The sequence below is a fragment of the Ptychodera flava genome (assembly GCF_041260155.1).
Source record: "Ptychodera flava strain L36383 chromosome 23 unlocalized genomic scaffold, AS_Pfla_20210202 Scaffold_23__1_contigs__length_28996876_pilon, whole genome shotgun sequence".
Classification (NCBI taxonomy): domain Eukaryota; kingdom Metazoa; phylum Hemichordata; class Enteropneusta; family Ptychoderidae; genus Ptychodera; species Ptychodera flava.
Window position 1 is genome coordinate 20250914 of NW_027248277.1, and position 19532 is coordinate 20270445.

A 19532-nucleotide genomic window follows, 5' to 3' on the forward strand; every position below is an offset into this window, starting at 1 on the left:
GGTCCAAAATTATCAAAACATTACCGAAAAATTTATAAAATTTGGTAAAATTTTGCACTAAAATTTTGGCGGGAGAAAATTACAGCACTCAAAGGGTTAATTGGCAACTATACTATTGTACACTTACCAGTGGAATTTCCAACGACCTCATCCATTTGGTAAACATCTCTTGTAAAAGATTCTAACAGAGAAAGGTAGTGACTGCCGCCATCTGAATATCCTACTTGGACTGACCTGCAATATTCATTGTAAAGTGATTAACCCTTTGAGCACCAAAGTCTATTTATGTCACCTACATAAAATAAACCCCTGTCAATTTTTCTCAGATTTTTGCCAAAATTGTGAAAAAAAAAACTGCAGGCAATGAAATGTGATGTCCATTTGGTCCAAAATTATAAAAAAATTACAGAAAAATTCATAAAACTTGATAAAATTTTGGCGGGAGAAAATTATAGTGCTCAAAGGGTTAACTGTATCAGATCAGTCATAATTCATATTTTTATTTCATTCAGTCCTTACATGGTAAAACTTGACACATGGGAAGAGTACTATGACATAGTGAAAGATGCATGTTACCTGTCCTCAACATTCCCAGAATGCCACAGCATTCCACCAAGGTCGTAGTTGAACACTGCATATGATAAATTTCTGTCAGTTGCTATGGCAACTTGAAATAAGGCAGTCTGAAAAAGAAAATGAAACAGAAATTACATTGGAAGCAGCATTTTAACATATTCACATCAAAACAAGTCCACAATCCATAATGGTTTAAGGTGAAACCATATTTTAATCAGTATTTCCACATATTTCGATGTATTTCTCCCATAGTGTTTACTCTTGATGATTAAATCTGTTCAATAATTAATATTTAAAAATAAATCCCACAGCTTACCTCGATGTCTGCATAAGTTTTGGAAGGGTACGGTGGCACTCTGTGCCACGTTGCTATAAATAGATAAGTAGCGTTGAAATCGGGCACGTTGAAGTACACCTGTATGTGCCTGGTGACCTTGGCAATCAGATCTCGACCCTCACTGGAGGAAGACAATGAGTAGCTCTGGTAGTACACAGCACCAGTGCCGTGTGTTGTGTCAATATCGGACCAGAATGGAGCCAATATTGCCTGACCAGCGGGCACTGGGAATGGCTTCATCGGTGCCGAGTGCTGATATGGCTTGTCAAATGAGATGTACCCATTCATATTTACCTGAAAATAAAACGTCAGGATAGCGTGAACATTTTCCAATGTATACTTTTGCATCAAATCTGTAATTGATTAAAAAAATATTGTCTTCCATATAGTACCGGTAGGAGTAACTGACCAATCACTAGACAGCTTTGACAAACTTCTCCCTAAATTTATATAGCTAGCATAGCTTGAGACACGTCTTTTGATTGGTTCTTTTTATATCATTCTTATGCCGATGTTTAGCAAGAAAACACAGCTCCTTATCTTTCATGGTAGCTTTTGATAAAATTTTCAAAAAGAAATTAAAATAATCTTTTTTAGACAAACGACTAACTTTCATTTTCTTAGAGCATTTCTTATTTTTTAAAGATCATTGTAATAATAAGGAAGTACTGGTAAGATATGTTTGAGAAAAAGTACAAAATGAACACTACTGGTATATGTAACTACTTCATTATCTTATCTCAGAAAGCTGCACCTGTGCTACAAAGTCCATCGCAAAAGTCTGAAAATGTTGGTTCTACTTACATAAAATTTTGTGTAAAATTTTCCAAAAAAGGGAAATCCCTCGAGAAAAGGTATTGCTTCAGTAAATACATCGTCACCCTTCAGAGTGCGAGCACCGCTGTGTTGGTATGGATACAACATTATTTCTGTAAGAAAGATGAGGAATGGTGTTCATTGGATTATCCATCTCTCCTTAAAGGCGGAGCTTCCCTTTAAAAGGACCCCAAGGTATGGCAGCGTTCATTTTGTAAGTGGACAACAAACAGGCAACACACGGGCACACGCTCCAGAAAATGCCACTTTTTAGTTTTCCCCGACCACAAAAAACACAGACAGACTGCCAAGCGGTCAGTGCAAGTTGTTGCCGATCGAACCTTGAGGTTATAATTCAAAGTCTAACGCGAGTAGAAGGAATTTTTTAGGAAATTCGAGCGTTTGTGATGGGGAATCAATGACCGTTGGCGATTTGAACCGACCGTCAATCAAAAGCTTGCATAAACTCTGTTTGCAGGATTAGCAAAATGTGACAAAAGGTTGAGATCATTTTGTGTAATCAATGTAATAGAAATCAAACATCGTACTGGCCAAATGTTTGACTGGGAGGAGAACTCCACTAATGCGAGAACCAGGGATTGAAAAGTGCCGCTTTAAGCTGATCTACAATGATTTTATCACAATTTGAACAAATCTAACTAATCCTAACTCACCTGTACAAGTGTATCCATCACCTCTGAATCCATCATGACATTCACACCGGAAAGCTCCATCAAGGTTTGTGCATTCTGCTGCAGCGTCACAGACTGCCACACCGGATGAGCATTCATCAACATCTGAAACCAAGAATGCCGTGACCTGTAACCTTTGACCTCAGAAGACACTGCATATATTTAACATCTATTAAGAAATGTTTCTGAGGCATAAACTCAGACTTCAGATCAATTTCAGGGTTAAACTTTTCCTACACAAATACCTGGTCTAACTAGGCCACTGATGACTGTGAAAATGGATGTATTTACATTGAACTTTTGTTGTGAATGCAGTAAAGCACAAAACAACTGTGTATAGGTTGATTACTTCTAATTAATTCATCATATCAGGGAAAGAATGTCATGACTGGGGTTTCTATTCTGGCCCTTCAAATCAACAACGGTTTCATATGGTAAATTCAGACAAAGGAAAAATTTTTGAGTATGGAATTTAGTATAGCTGTTACCACTGGCAATAAAAAATTATATCTTTCTAGCACAGCTGTCAAATATAGCAATTTGCAGAATGATATGACCTTGTGACATGGGTGTGACTGATTGTTTGTTTACTGATCTGGCTCAGAGCAGTAAGCTTTTTTAAGGTCTTAAATTGAGGTTATACAGCTGTGCAAGGATCAGATATTGGTTGATCTGTCACTGTCCCCTCTACCTTGTTCTTGAAATTCTTACCTTGTTCACAGTGTGTTCCATTCCATCCCATGGTACACCTGCATTCATATCTGCTGAGTTTATTCAGACACGTAGCACCATTCATACATGGGTTAGATGAACACTCATCGATTTCTACAAATGATTAAAAAAAATTCAAAATTTTTATATCCTGAACTTTAATAGTTCAATAATTTTGCATCTATTGTTGCTCATGTTTGATTGGAAACTCCAAAATGGCAGTGTGCTCTGGACACAGCTTTTGAAAAACAAGGGGGGTGGCTACCTTGCATAATGTACTAGATTTCCATGTTTTGCACAGTTATTAACATATGAGATCTGTCCAAAAACACAGGAGTGACCTATCCTTCCCTCAAAATCCCAACAAGAACTATGAAAAGGTGTGGGCAAGGATCGATAGTCATGTCTTCGAGTTACACATCAGGCAAATCTTAACCCTTTCACCACCATGGTTTGTCCCAAATCCATTGTTTTCTATGGTAAAGTTGGACCTGTATACAGGGAACTGGGGGTGAAAGGGTTATAGGAAACAATTTGTGTTCAGTCAAACAAATGCGTATTGCAAATGATCTTATTTGCTGTTTTTCTCACAAACTTTGAAGATTCTCCCGAATATAACAGTGTCATCTAGTAGGATGGCATCCAAGTACTTCGAACTTGCTATTTCTCCTCGGTAACGTACCCCAAAGCAGTAATACAGTGCAGCCAGTGACAACATAAGCAGCTGGAGTCATTGACATCAATTTAACCATTTTAACACCATGGTTCAGCCTAAAAAAAATTGCTATCTATGTTGATCGTGGACTCGTTTACTGTGTATAAGGGGTGAACAGGTTAAAACACTGACCTGCACATATCTTGCCGTCACCACTATAGCCATCATGACAAGCACAGTGATAGCTGCCCTCGGTGTCAGTACAGTTGGCATTCTCACTACAGTCATTCAAATCACGGCTGCTGCATTCATCAATATCTGTTGATTTAAATTTCAAAGAGTTGAAATTGAATTGGAGTGCCTGGAGAGACGCTATGAAAACTCTGAGTCACATGTTTAAGGTCAAAAGGTCATGACCTTTGACATGTTCACAACCATCAAACTAGGCCTGCTATATCTATTGAGTTGAATTACAAAGAAGAGTGGAAGTGCCTGGAAGAGACCCGGGAAAACTGATTCACATGTTGAGGTGAAAAGGTCATGACCTTTGACCTGTTCACACCCACTTCCCCTACTTGGCTTCACAATTGACCATTACCAAAGTAGTTAAATTTAAGAACAAGAATTTTTTAATCCCATCTTGAAATGTCATTCCAAAATGCAAATATACCAGTATATCTGCCATTTGAAAAAACTCTGAAGGTTTATGGCATGTGCCCTCGGTTGGTGACATAGGTCCATGTTCTTTGACCTCATTTCACTGACCTTGTAACCCCTTATTCAACAATGGGCAGAAGTTCAATGAAGCTGTGTACCTTTCAGCCCCTTTGCCACAATGGTTTGGCCCAAACCCATTGTTATGATTGGTGATTTTGGACCTGTTTACTGGGAATTAGGGGTGAGCATGTCAAGCCAGTGTGCATACAGGAGGTTCTCATGAGGTATGAATACTTTTAATGTCACATTTATCAATTGTGGTCTGACACGTACAGACATTGCAGGGCATGTATATTGGTGAGGTAAGAATTTCAGTCAAACAAACAGGAGCTGCTCCTAATTAAGCCAGTATCAGTTGCTATTCATAAGTCATAAAACCCTCTTGAGAGAAAAAACATTTTTCAATTTACCAGGAGTGGTAGTGTACTGAAATTTCTAGACTTAAAATTGACATGTACTCCATCCTGAGAATATTTGGGTATCTCAATATGACTAATGTACAGCATCTATCAGATTCAAATATCTGGTCAACTCATCTGCTCGTGGCGTTCAAACCACATCAGAGGTTTCGTATCACAAATATACATGAATCAACATATTGTACATGTCACTCAAAACTGTGTATGTTTATACTTACTGTAAGTACAGTTTATGCCATTCCATCCGGACATACACACACATAAATAACCATTCACCTGGTCTATACACTGACCCCCATTATCACACGGACTTAGGACACAGTCATCAATATCTGTAATGTATAAAATGCACAGATTTATGAAAGTTTGTGAAATATTACATAAAAGATACCAATAAATAAATACATTTTATTCATGACAGTAACAATTACATGGCAATAACATAACAAACTTTCATTTCAACAGATAAGGGGAACTCTGAGGGTCACATTTAGTTTGTTCCACCCTTCCACCCCTATTTCGCTGTATATAAGCCCACCTTCCTAATGAAAGCAATTGGGACGTACCACTGTCTGTTTGTGAATGGGTAAATGAGAGGCGCTTTTCTTGGTGTCCATGGTAATTGTATCTATGTAAGAAATTCAATGCCGTCTCAATCCATTTCCTCTTTCTATGTAACATGATACTTTCAAAAGCTATGACATCGGTACGTACATGTACCAACTACTGAAAAATGTCAGTCATTCAAAATATGATATCTTTAAGTAGCACATCCTGTTTGTGTGAAATATGGTGCTCTACGCAAGTGATACGAGAAACGCCCTTTCCTAAATGTATGCAATTAAAGAAATATTGGTTTCGAAAATATTGTCTGCAAATGTTGACGGCTGTCTTCATGACTTAGTTTTGCTTCTGACAACTTTTCTGGTGATACACTAGAAATGTACCTCATGTCACAGACCAAGCACGACCAAAACCAACCAAGATCATGTGATTTTTGTCAACCAATAGGAATGTGTCTTGGCAGTGTATTTGTGATCATGTGACTCAAGCCGACCAATGAGAACTCAGTATGTGTGCAGAGATTATTCAGCGATACCTACTATCACTACAGAACTCTCCTTCAAATCCAACAGGGCACTCACAAGTAAAGTTTCCATCAGTTTGATTACAAAGCCCGCCATTTTGACACGGAGACGACGAACACGGATCTATCAAGTTTAAAAATAAAGAAAAAGGAGACAAACCAAAGAGCGTTACACAATGAGATTTATCATAGGCCTGGGGTTCTATCAATGGCGTAAGTTGGAAATTGGGGTTTGAAGTCAGAAATTGACGTTAACCCTTTGAGTGCTGTAATTGTTCCCACCAAAATTTTAGTGCAACATTTTTACCAAATTTTATGAATTTTTCTGTAATTTTTCGATAATTTTGGACCAATTGGACATCACATTTCATTGGCTACAGTTTGTCATCAAAATTTTGACAAAAATCTGAAAAAAATTGACAGGAATACATTTTCTAAAGGTGACAAAAATTGACTTTGGCGCTCAAAGGGCTAAATATGAAAATGTACATGCATATGTTGTGATTTTGCATGAATTCTGACATTGAATTCGCATCTTGAAAACTTAAGAATCTGCAAAATAAATTAATGCATGCACGTCATTCTTCTATGACAGTCTAACTGTGTAAACTATAATCGGGCATAACTAAATGCATGTAAATCTAAGAAACGCGTAAATAAAACAATGTATAATGTGAGACCACGTTATTACAAATTTTTCATTGGGAGAAAGACAATTTAGTGGTGTACTGATTATAGAAATAACATATCAGTGCTGGATAAGAAAATTAAAGTTAATATGTTAGTAAATAAATACGTGTGCATACAATGTTGTGATTTGTTTGACAAAAAGTCTATGTGTGCATACAATGTTGTGACTTGTTGACAAAAAGTCAGAGTTAAGTAGTGAATCTCAGAACATGACCAAATTTTCTAGAAAGGTAAAATGCGCCTCGGCAACAGATATTCAGACTCAAACTTTTGCAATTTTTTTGTTGTCAACCACTTGTGGGGGCTCACTTTTAAGCTCTTCGAGTAACAAAATTTTCACCAGCTGGTTTTTGTGAAATCGAAAATTCAATTTCCTCATAAAGTTAACACAGGAATGGCGGCCATTTTGAATTTGAAGTGTCAGTAAAAGTTAATTTCAGTGTTTATCATATACCCATGCCCATATTGCTACATTCTAGTGACGTTCAACGTAAAATATCAGCCGTGATATTTCACGGTAAACGTCGAGATATGCACGATGAACGTCATCAGTTTTAGAGTTTTCCCGAACTACATTAGCAGTTTGTTGGTAAACAACGTAAACAACAAAATGGCTGCCGCTCCCCGCCTGCGAAGCGATGTCGCCGACGTAAAAACTTGAAGGGCTTCGAGGAACACGGGTATTTCTGGTTGCAAAATACGGAAATATCACGTTGAGTCTTGAAATGTTTTCCATGGTATTTTTTGGTCAAGTTCTAGCAAACATTCTGCCGTTCGCACGGCGCCGGCACTGTGCACGGTCTCCACCGAACAGGTAGTGAGCGCGTGGCGTGACAGCGATGTCGCGCGCGCGCGACGACTGTTGACATGGCAACTCTAAAGGTAAACTAACAAAATGGCGTCCCCTCTCCGCGCGAGCTCCGTGCCGTACGACGATCGAAATCAGGATAGATTTAAAGCTGAGCAGTTTTTGATCGGTTACAGTTGTAATAGCATATTGCACCTTAAAATGTTCCATCTGTATGACGATTTTTGTATCCCGGTGTCTTTCTTCTTGGGTTTCATTGAGATATGGACGACTTGCAGCGATGTCGCGCGTGATGTTGACATCTTCGTCGTATACTTTATGAATGAAGCCTGTTCACATAAACATTCTGATATTTATGCGCAAGGCGTAATAAAGTGAAGCCTCAAAATTAAAGGTTTTTCGTTCTATTAGTAAAAATTCCCTAAAATTAAGGGCATGGGTATATGATAAATCGGTTATTACCCAATATCGCCTGTTCCTTGTGTCGTATCAGCATTCGTGTCATTTGTGCTGCGTCAGACACTCGACTTCGTCTCGTGTCTGACGCAGCACAAATGACACTCATGCTGATACGACACAGGAACAGGCGATATTGGGTAATAACCTCTTAATGTTTATCTATTCTGCACACTGACCGCTGATTTTTATTCGTGTATTCAAATGGGAGTCATTTGCACATTGTTTTTGGAAGATTTTAGTAAAAGTTTAAGTCAATTTGAGGCACGCACTACCTTAAAAGAAAAAGAAACATTGTACATGTAAATCTACAAAAACAAATATGTCAATGTGTAATAAGATGTAGGTTATGAATACTACACAAGACACTGACAGTGAGTGGAAATTGAGAGGATGATCTGAAATAAAACACAGCCAGTGAAGCCTATGAACTGAACAAAAAATGGAGAATGCTGGACCAATATCGAAATATTTACAAATTTGCATAATCCTAGGGTCCAACGTTTAGAAACTCAAACTTGTTACTTGAAATTTGGAAAAATCGTGGTAAGTGTAAAGAAAACTTGAATTAATAATTGTCACAATATATTAAACAAATATGTTACCATGTGAATGATATAAAAAGAAAATTATGCACAGCCAAAGAGCAAATTACTGACCATGCAATGTGTTGTGGTACAATGGTTATCAATGGGGACGTATGCTGCAATTGCAAAATTAAAAGAATGTGTTGCCATGGAAACGTGTTGCTATTGACGACTGCTCGAGATCAGTAGGTTAGTACACAAACAGGATGCATGAACATGTAATGAGTGTATAACTGCCACAGACACATACAAAGTTGATATACAGTGTCATTTCGTTACATTCCATACAGACCATAAAGTGTGGTTGTGACTTCAGTCGTGACTAACACTGGCTCTTCAGTGCTTCCATGGTCATTCGCTTCTCCTTCCATGGTAATAGTTGCCATAGTGTCTGATTCTTCAGTAGCATCTTCTCTTGGTATCTCTGATGTTGCCATGGAAATATTTGTCGTGGCAACCACTGCTTCCTGGGAACCAGTGCTGTGATTCCCTAGTGTAAATGCTGAAAAAGATGAGTCAGTTACTGGTTGCTCTGTTGTTTCTGCTTCCTCATCATCGTTATCATCGTTGTCATGGTTTTCATCGGTGCTGATGAGATTCTCAGATGAGGAATTTTGATTTGATGGCATGGCGGCTTCAATGGTGTCAATATTTGCGAGTCCTGCCGCACTGCTTGCTGGGTTACTTTCAGTGGTCGGCATTGTCGCATCAAAAGCCGTTCCTACAGATGTTTCGGTAAAACTCTCTGATGAAGAATAGGTGTTTGTTTCGTTGTTGATTTCAATGAATCCTTGTGGTTTGGCTGTTGATGATGACAGGGGAGTGTTAAGATGAATGGTTGACTGTGATTTTTGAGTTTTATCTACTCTAGTGCTGTTCTCATCTGCAAAGCCAGACATGGCGGTAGTGACCTCAGATTCATGCAATGGTGGGGTCACGTCAATTGTGTCATTTCGGGGCCGCACAGCGAATTCAGGTACCGCAGTGGGTTGTACAATATCAATGGTGTCATTTCGGGGACGAGCGGTGAACTTGGGAGCTGCAGTGTTTCGCATTCTATGTTGTGATGTTGTACTTTCGTCGACGACGCTTGGTGATGAGGGCATGCGAGGTCAGATGCCTCTGTGTGTCGCGCATGCGACGTTGTCTCGACTGAAGGTGTATCTGTTATCAGCTGCTGTGTAGGGGCAGATGAACTGCTGTTTTTGCATAGTCTGTTGCCATGGTGATGTCAGATAAGCTGTGTTAGTACTTTGCTGGTTTGTGGAACCTGATTGTCGAGTGATATGTTGCGTTGTCAGTTGTGATGGTGACGATGTTTGTGTCGGTTCAACGACCAGTTCGCTACTCATACCAGTTAGCTGCGTAGCAGGCTCTGTTGTTTCAGCATGGTGATGTGACGATGATCTCGCGGTGTCGGCCGCATCGCTATTTAAAAGAATCTCTGAACCAGATACTGTTGTGTATTGAGTAACTTCATTGTCTGGCTGTGTTGATGCCTCTGCAACACTCTGCTGGTCTGCCATGCGGGACAACGTGGTGCGCTGCGTCAACTCAAGCACTGGTGTTACGGTATCTACAATAGTGTGGTGCTGATCAACAGCCTCAGTTTGTAAGGTGCGTTGCAGTGAATTGTGCGACGGTCGTGACGCCGTCTCCCTTTCTCCCTCTCCTTCAGAAGAGTCATGCGAGGGCGTTGTCATGAGACCGTTATACTCATTTGACCACAAGTCTCTTTGTTGAAAGCTGAGCAAAATTTTTGAAATTTCTGGAAGTCTAGATCTAAATTCATGGTGAGGGTTGTGAGTACTGCTAGAACTAGGTGAACTACTTTGTGCATTTTGTGCTGTTGACAAAATATGGTCTGCTTCCTGAGTCAGCCTTGACTGGGCTGTTGTCACGGCAACTGTACCTGGAATGGGAGAGTTTTGGAAAGGGGTGTTTGTACCTGCGTGATGTGACTCACTGTTGGCCGTTTGGCTTCCTGGGAAAGAAAATAATGAAAAAGAGTGTTTTACAAATACATGACGCAGAAGAAGTTGTATAAAGCCCAAAATATATAATCTGTGCTGTTCTGATAACATGGTTTTCAAAAATAGGGTAGGTACATGTACATGTAAGTCGGCATGAATTTTTTTCAAAACTATTTTAAATTAAATATGCATTTTTCAGGGGTTCAGGGCTGTCAAACACTGGCCACAAATTTTCAAGAAAAATGTACTATCACACACATAAAAGGAAAAATACATAAAAGACATTCTCGTTCAAGCTAAAATTAAATGCCAAGTAACGAGCGCGTGATTTTACGTTGTTTTCTTTCTTTTTTTTTCCTTCTGTGTTTGTGTAGCTCTAAAGAGTTTAGGGTTAGCAGGTTAAAAAAAAGGGTAGGTTGGGTTATCGGAACAGCACATTTTTATTTTGTTCGGCCTAATAGAATATCCTTTCTGATTTTACTGTGACCACTTTGTAATCAGCACTTGATTTCCCAAATAAATATATTCCTTTACAAAAGTGTGTAAACAAGAAATTGGTGCGGAGTGTACAACCAAGAATTCAGTATGCAAATTGCATGATGATTGATTTATTATCAATGGGGAAATATTTTTTCCCGAAAATCACGAACAATATCCTAGATACTACCAGTAATTTTAAGCAAATGGAAGAGTAACACTTTTGTTCCTTTAGTTGTTTTACAAACCAGGAAAATCTTCCACTGTAGTTGCATCGTTACTGATGACTTGGAGTTTAGATCTGACATACTATCCACAATAAAACTAGAGGCACTGCATATGCAGGCAGTGTTTAGAGAACAAATTCTGAACATTTCCACATGCTCCTGGAAATTAAAACAAAAAAATATGCCCCCCCCCCACAAAAATGTCCTGTAATTGCTGCAATATCACAAGAGCAAGCGACAATTCTGAGGAACAATTTGCATCTTTTTCTTGGCTTTATTATATAACCACTTTGTGCATGTCAATCTCAAGTTTGTGTTTTACTCCCCAGAGCATGTTGCTCAGTAGATCACCTTGTCGACCATAACAATACAGTCTACACATCGTTGTACAGACTGTGTTGACAAGCTGAATGCTGTGTATCTAAATCAGGGCTCGAAATTAGCGGTAGTCCCGCGTCCACAGACTACCAACTTTTCCCTGGGGCTACCAAAGTCCATGAAATGGTAGCCCACGTGGACTACCAAAGCCTGGGACAAATGCTTGGCGTGCGATGTCCGTCACTTTGGGACGAGCTAAATGCAGTCAACAAGCAGTTGCATTCGTTTGAAACAATTATCCTTTCATCTGTGAAGAGTTTTTTCTGGTGACTATAACAATTTTCACTGCTATGTTATTGCTTTCACAAGATGCAGAGCGTTTGATACTAGAATGTTGAGTTGCTTTTCCGTGCAGTCTTTGCATGCCAGTTCACACTATGCTGTTGATCGACAGCATACAAGACGTACTTGTGTAAAGTTTTGGGGTTTTGATGCTGAAATTTTACAAAACTGTACTTCTTTATCCAGAGATTATGTTATCAGTTTGATTTGAAGTAGTAATATAAAACACTGTGTCAGTTAAGCTTGGAAATCGTGTCTGAGTTTCGCTGTCTTTTATCTATGGTTGTCGATCAGTATCAATGTATAACGGTCTGTATGGAGAGACTCGGGTGTAACAAGGCATGCCAGTTCATAAGATCATAAAAATTTTTTTTTCTTTTTTTTTACTCAAGTTACAAGTTCTTTGGATGTATAAGCCGATTTTGAAAGTGATAGAAAGAGTTAAAAATGTACATAAATTAGCATAAATTAAGCGTTCTTGACACATAACATGGGGTTTTTCGAGTGGAAGCCCCTAGTTTTACTGCTTTTTTGTGTTGCTGAACCGGGGGCTTATACTTGGACGAGTACAGTATCCCTAAACTAAAATATTCATGGACTACCAGCCATTGTCGCTGGGCTACCAACTTCAGAAAATGGTAGCCCAAGTGGACTACCAGGGTAAAAAGTTAATTTCGAGCCCTGTAAATACATGCGTTGGGGAACAGAACAAAAAAACTGTAGTTGACATTAACGACAAAAATAGCCTAGATATCATCAAAAGTAACAGCTATTGACATTTTAATAAATATATAATGAAAGTTTTGTATCATGAAATGAAATGAAAAGTGAAATTCTATTGAGATAATTAAATTTCTAAAGAGCATTTGTCAAAACGTCAAACATATGGACGCACATATATACTACAACCTTTGCCAGTGAATTTACAAAATACACCTTTCCATGGAAGTTATATCAATATGCTGGCAATTAAAATACACACACACATACCGGTATATATGTACACACATTTGGTACTTAGAGTTACACATACACTGACAGTGTTTCCGCTGCCGTTCGCCAATTAGGCAATTGGCGAATGGAATGGTCCATTTGGCGAATTTTTTTGAAGACCAGTTCGCCAGCCTGGCGAATCCAAATTCCTAATGCGGAAGTGTTGAGTCATTGCCACTGTTTTCCCTCTTGGCATAAGGGTTTAAAAATGGGTGGTATTGCGCACGCTCTGTTGACTTTTAAACAATAGTCTAGGGGTTTAAGCTGAACGTCGCTGAAACGTTTTTAATGACCCGCCATGATTGATTTGAATAGCACACATGGTGCATTGACGGGTCGCTTACATAATGACCTCTTACGGACAGAAAAGCAGCCGACACTGATCAAAGTTCAATAGGGCCAGCAGAATGCAACCCGATAGCCAGAGACCCTGAATCACTACCGGTAAACTCTCAGTCACTGGCGAGCTCCACTGTCTGTACAAGTGAAAGCGGCAAGAAACGCTAGAAAACGTGACCAAGGGCAGTGTTGAGAAGAAACGTAAATTACAGGAGGAATGGTTTGTCGAATTCCCTTGGTTGATTTTTGAGAATTTAGAGAAAGACAAACAAATGTTTTTCTGTAAAGTGTGCCAATCAGCAGGGCAGAACAATATTTTGACATCTGGTCGGTCATATGAAGTTTTTAAAAAAGACAACTTCACCAAACATGAACGCACTGCAGGGCACAGACTGGCGAGTAATTTTACTGTAGCCTACAGCCACCAAAGCAAAAACTGTCGACAGATTAATGAGGATTGCAATTGTAGGCCCTGATATCGAGCAATTTGACTTTCAAAACAGAGCTTTCACTGTTTGGTCAAATATGAAAGACAGAAGAATATTTTGTTCTGGTGTACTTTGTAAACTAAATGAACATGAAGCATCAAGTATACCTTTTAGAGAAGGACTTGTGGAAAAGCTGAATGCTTTTTTTATAGAGATCATGGATTGTGAAAGTGAATCACTGGCTCTAGATCTGTCCAAGAAAGTATCTTGATCTGTCAGTGTGGGGACAGTGTTCAACAATGTGTTGATACAGTATCTTGACGAACGAGAAATAAAAAGTTGTTCACATGACTGTGTTAAAAATATGTGTGTGTACATTTGTATGTTGTTTTCTTTGAAATATACCACTGTAATCTCCCCAGAGCATTAAAAAGCATTAAAAATCATTACCATAACAATTGCATGTATTGTTATGCAAATTAGCCAATATATGATTTCTTTTCCTGGGGAAAACTCTGTGGGCACGCTCATACTGAAACATTTTGGTTGCTAAATGGTGGCTAATCAGTTTTGATGCTAATTAGCCAGTATGGCTAACAGAAAAAATTAGCCAGAGGAAACACTGCACTGGTTCGCACTCAAAATTATGTAATACGTATAGTATGTAATACATATACATTGTATGTGTGTATATCTATGTATATGTATGTTAGTACAACAAAAGAAAGTTTGGTGCCTTCCCTTACGGTCAACATGCTTTTGGAGGCAGAAATGGGAATTTTTAAAACGACATCTCTGAGTGACAATAGGTGTCTCATTTTGGAATGGAGCCAAAAATACTCCCTACACGACAGACCAATTGTTTTCTTATCAATGTATATCTGAAACTTGTCAATCCTTAATTATTTTTTGGAACAAAAGATTAATTTACAGATCAAAGTCTATGGTCAGATTTTATTTGTAATACTAATTACCTACAAGTCGCTCAATTACTTCAAATTACCAAGTTATTATTCTCCAACAATGGATCATTGATTTGCTTTAACAAATATCAGATTACACTTTCAATTACGCACAGTGTGTCCCACACACAGGGTTCATTAAATGTATCACAGTTGGCTAGACACACTTGTAGTAGTTATGTCACCGCTGAGTACACACACATACAGTAATAGAGAAAATTATTCCGTTTATTTATAGCAGTTGTAGAGTATGTAACTGGATTCCTCTCTTCTCAAAAATCTATTTCTCACATCCTGTAATTTGTGCTCGGAGCTGGCTGAAATGATCTCATTTGTGAAGCGGAAATGAAGGCGTGCTTTGGTTTTCAATGGTGAGGTTGGACCGATGTACAAGGAAATGAAGGTGTTCACCACTGTGCTGTGGTTTAAACCCATTGTTTTCAATGGTGAGGTTGGACCTATGTACAGGGAAATGAAGGTGTTCACCACTGTGCTGTGGTTTAAACCCATTGTTTTCAATGGTGAGGTTGGACCTATGTACAGGGAAATGAAGGTGTTCACCACTGTGCTGTGGTTTAACACCATTGTTTTCAATGGTGAGGTTGGACCTATGTACAGGGAATGAAGGTGTTCACCACTGTGCTGTGGTTTAACCCCATTGTTTTCAATGGTGAGGTTGGACCGATGTACAGGGAAATGAAGGTGTTCACCGCTGTGCTGTGGTTTAACACCATTGTTCTCAATGGTGAGGTTGGACCTATGTACAGGGAAATAAAAGTGTTCACCGCTGTGCTGTGGTTTAACACCATTGTTCTCAATGCCGAGGTCGGACCTGTGTGTGATTAAAATGTGCTTTCAATTTGCAATTTTGCATTACACTGTACTAGCAGCAAAGAATATCATTTCTATTTTTACCTTAGATCCCTATTCTTCGTGAATAGATTCACCCAAACCAGGTTCAGCCATTGTGGTGTACCAAAGTTTGCAGGAAAGGAGGAGTTGGGACTAAAACTGTAGATCAATGTAAATGTTGTGGACCTTATTATTTTGAGGCTCAGAACTCTGACTTGAAGCATTTTATATTCCATACTAAATGAAATTACATATGGCATTTATTTAAACATTTCAAATCACAAGAAAATCTAGTTTTCAAATGATGAGATTTTTAAACACAAATTTCAATTTAGTATGGAATGAGATATGACTCCTAAAAGGCATATTTGACTTTAAAAAGCAATATTTTATTCCCAAAAGCCATATTTGACCATGTGTTTTTTGTGGAATTGAAACACTGAGTAAAAAATGCCACTACTAGGATTGGTGGGAAGTATCTTGACAGAGTGAGTTGTAGCCGTTTCAGTGCTGTCATTTTTCCCACCAAAATTTTTGTGCAACATTTTACTAATTCTTATGGATATTTCTGTAATTTTTCAGATCATTTTGGATCAAACGGGGATAACTTTTCATCGCCTACACTTTCTGATCAAAATTTTGGGAAAAATCTGAATAACAAATATTGTGTGTTACATTTTATAAGGGCAACAAAAATTGATTCCCAATCCTGCAAGACACTGTCTGCACTTCCACATCTACCACGTCAGTAAAAAAGCTTTATTGAGCCAAATCCAATACGTGTTGTACTTTCACCTAGTACTTGTGATGGTATGTAATGGCTGGTTTGGTCACAAAAAATTGTTTAAAGAGGCCATCAAATACTCAAATTTTTCACAAAATGCAACATGTGAGACCTGTATTGCCTTGCAAGTGTAACAAACTTGACCTGATGGCATGATGGTGACATACAAACTTGGCGATATAAGGAATAATGTACTGTGGCGATATAAGGAATAATGTACGACAAAACGACTGTGGGAAAATGTTTCATGGTAATACAGGTGCTAATATGACAGACTTTTTTCATTCAATATTGTTTTCATTTTGCTAGTGCACACAATATTTATATCTTTCTCTCTATGACTAAAAATACACAATTTCCTTCTGCCACATTGTTAAGTAGAGGTGTTTGCTATCTCCCTCCTGTTCAGCGTTATTTTACCCCTAAACATTTACCTCCTTTACAGGTATGATGTACAGGAAAGTCTTATGATTGTTTCAAGAAAACATAATCTAGTGATCTAGTGCTGTCCAAGTTAAATAGTATCAGCCCCAGACAAAACTCAAAAAATTTCATAATACTTTGAAGTGCTTATACCACAATTCCAACTACAAAGTCAACTCACTGGGAATAGGGCCAGTGTTTCCAGGGGACAATTTTACTGGTCAGGGAAAAAAAATTCAGGTGATCTGACATGTCTTTACCCTACCTCATGGAATTTTTTTGCAATTATCAAAACTATCACAAGTATTTATTTTTCATCTATTAACTCTTGTCTTGATTATCTCCAGCGATAAAATATATCATAAATGCATTCCCTGTCAAACTAATTTGTTTTGAAGAGTGATGTACAGAAAATATTTTCTTTGCTAAAAATTTGAACCTTTCAGAACAACTTTTTACTGTAATGGTTTTAAACATATTGTTTCATTTACTACAACAACATCAAACTTATACTCACGATATTGCACCTAAATATCAGTTAGGAAGCCATACATTCATAGGAGGGTCGAAGCCAAAGGGTCCTGTCCTACAGCTGGAGGTCCCCTCCCCCGAACGTTACGTATCTGAATTCATTGATATGCAGTAAGGTTCTTTTGTTGGTCTTCCCATTTATTAACATGTGAAAAGCGCGACTTAATCCCTTTTGTCAACCGGCTAGCCACCTTTAGACCGCAATGTAAACACGGAATTTCCTACTGTCCGGCCACTTCCTCGCTATAAACAACACAACACTCGTCAATGGATGGCGTTTTAATAATCTGTTATCACCTTTTCAAAGATTATTAATGACTTGCCAACACTCGAGTTTGCCTCCTTCAAGCTGAGTACCTGTACGTGCCCCATTACAACACACATTGTGTCGTAGTACTTCCCAATGTTGTGTATAGCCGTTTTAATTAACCGTCACCGATGAGGCTTCAATGGCGGTATTACAGAGGACTTATCGTGTAATACTGGTTAACCAGCTGCTAATACCTTCCACGTTTGCATTGACGGCCTAATCTTACAACCTACAGCTTTATTCCTTTGTTGGTATGGAAGCTGTGTTTCGGAAGCTAGAATCTGTAACGTTGTGAAGTCTACTGACGTTGTACGATCCGAGTGTGGACGCCAATATTCCCGTCCACTGTCCCCAAAACTTTCATCACTACGGTTAGAGAACACTTCTGTATTGAGAGCTCTCTTGCTAAGCACCTCTTGTGCTTAACAAAAGAAGGATTTTTCAGAGGGCAAGTTTTGGGTCATCGACGCTATAAACATGTCGCTTTTTCACATGGTAATGCCTGTCGCGTGGCTCAGCTACCGCGCTAAACTTCAAAACATACACGCATCACATAATTTAACACATGGGCAATATTCTTTGCCCGCGGGGTATATCCGAACTCTACTACCTGACCAACACGAGTTACTTCTCTACCGAGGCATATTTGAAACAATTTGAGTGTTGTACTCCAACCGAACAAGGACATATGTGGAATACGAACCTGGAAGTGCTCTACTTGTAGAACTGTCGTCTTCGACAATGCCATCACCTCTAGCGCCAGCAACCTCACTCACCACCACGCAGAAAATGGCGAAAATTAAACAGAACGGCGGGAATTTTGGCATCTTCGGCGGTTTTGGGAGGTAGCTGTGGTCTTGGAGTATCCCCTCTGCCCACTGTGGAAGACAGCTGGGGTACAGTTTACGAAATTAGAAGGGGAACGCCCAAATGTTTTCGCTCTCGCCTGCACATCATGTAAAAACCCCTTTCATAATATAATTCAACGACTACAAGCATTCACCACTTTCATCAATAGAGGGCGTCTCCCTCTGCCCGTTGCTATTTATAAAACTTTCATTAATAATTTCTGCCCTGCTGGTCAATGTAGCCATTGATAGAAAACCAGTGATTCGAATATTAATTCCCAGCACAGACAGAATGCTCATAAGTTTCCACTTGCAATCAGGCAATTTGTTTTCAATTTACCGTGGTTTTTTGTTGACTTCGTTGGACTGAATTTCAATAAAAAGTACATCCTACAGACCGTAGAGAGTTTTTCTACTGTCTATGTAGCAATACTCCATGAGCTGTTATACGATACGTGAGCTTATTGTTTATACGAATTCAGTGATATCGGTAGAGTTTTTTTAACATTTTATCTAACACTTGACGTTAATGGCAGAAAATCCGCACGACTTTTCGTCTATTTCAACCTTCAAAAAGAGAACTGTGGATCGTCCCAACCTTTTAGCAACATTACCGAACTCACCATTTCCTTTACAAACAATAAAACAAAACAAAACAAACAAATAAATCAACGAAAAAATGTGAAACTATCACTGGAAATACACAGCTATGCACTATTTTTTTCAGAACACCAAGGCGTGTTGGAAACTAATAGCGAGTTCACTTTTCAGATCGGGAAGTTCAACTAGAGGTCACTGTCCTATTGTTGTATTCAAAAAGAGCGAAAGTCTTTGTTGAAAGCCGATCGATACTTAACGCCCAACTCTTCAAAGGGTAGGGTTTAAAATGAATAAACTATTAGTTTCGGTTGGACTCAGTAATTTACTGGATTAACAATATGACTTTGGATTGGTCCCAGAGAGAGAGAGAGAGAGAGAGAGAGAGAGAGAGAGAGAGAGAGAGAGAGAGATAGATGATCCTGTGTAAATTTTAATTGCAGGCGATCTTATGTATATTGAAGTTTAACATTTTAGCTCATTTTAGTGCAACGGGTAACTGTCGGTAAAACCTATATGTATGATTTAATGTACATGGAAGCGTAAATTAGTACTCTTGTTCAGTGTTGTAATTTGC

General features: G+C 38.7%; 1 protein-coding gene across 1 annotated transcript; it reads right to left on the reverse strand.

Moving 5' to 3' along the window:
• Positions 1-107: 107 nt before the first annotated feature.
• Positions 108-18485, reverse strand: LOC139123828 (uncharacterized). The gene is made up of 11 exons (XM_070689979.1): positions 18214-18485; positions 8844-10535; positions 6027-6134; positions 5142-5255; positions 3980-4105; positions 3133-3246; positions 2404-2526; positions 1718-1842; positions 893-1207; positions 577-683; positions 108-234 (listed from the first exon to the last, which is right to left on the reverse strand). Exons 2-11 carry the CDS (start codon positions 9655-9657, stop codon positions 108-110), a joined length of 2073 nt encoding a protein of 690 aa, XP_070546080.1. The 5' UTR covers positions 9658-10535; positions 18214-18485.
• Between the last annotated feature and the right edge of the window lie 1047 nt (positions 18486-19532).

Excerpts from the sequence above, each read along its gene's own strand:
- LOC139123828 (XM_070689979.1), bottom strand. The coding sequence starts at position 9,657 with ATGCCCTCATCACCAAGCGTCGTCGACGAAAGTACAACATCACAACAT. Across the intron at positions 3,247-3,979 it reads TGACGGCAAGATATGTGCAG|AAATCGATGAGTGTTCATCT; the intron begins GTCAGTGTTTTA and ends AATCATTTGTAG. Across the intron at positions 684-892 it reads AAACTTATGCAGACATCGAG|ACTGCCTTATTTCAAGTTGC; the intron begins GTAAGCTGTGGG and ends TTTCTTTTTCAG.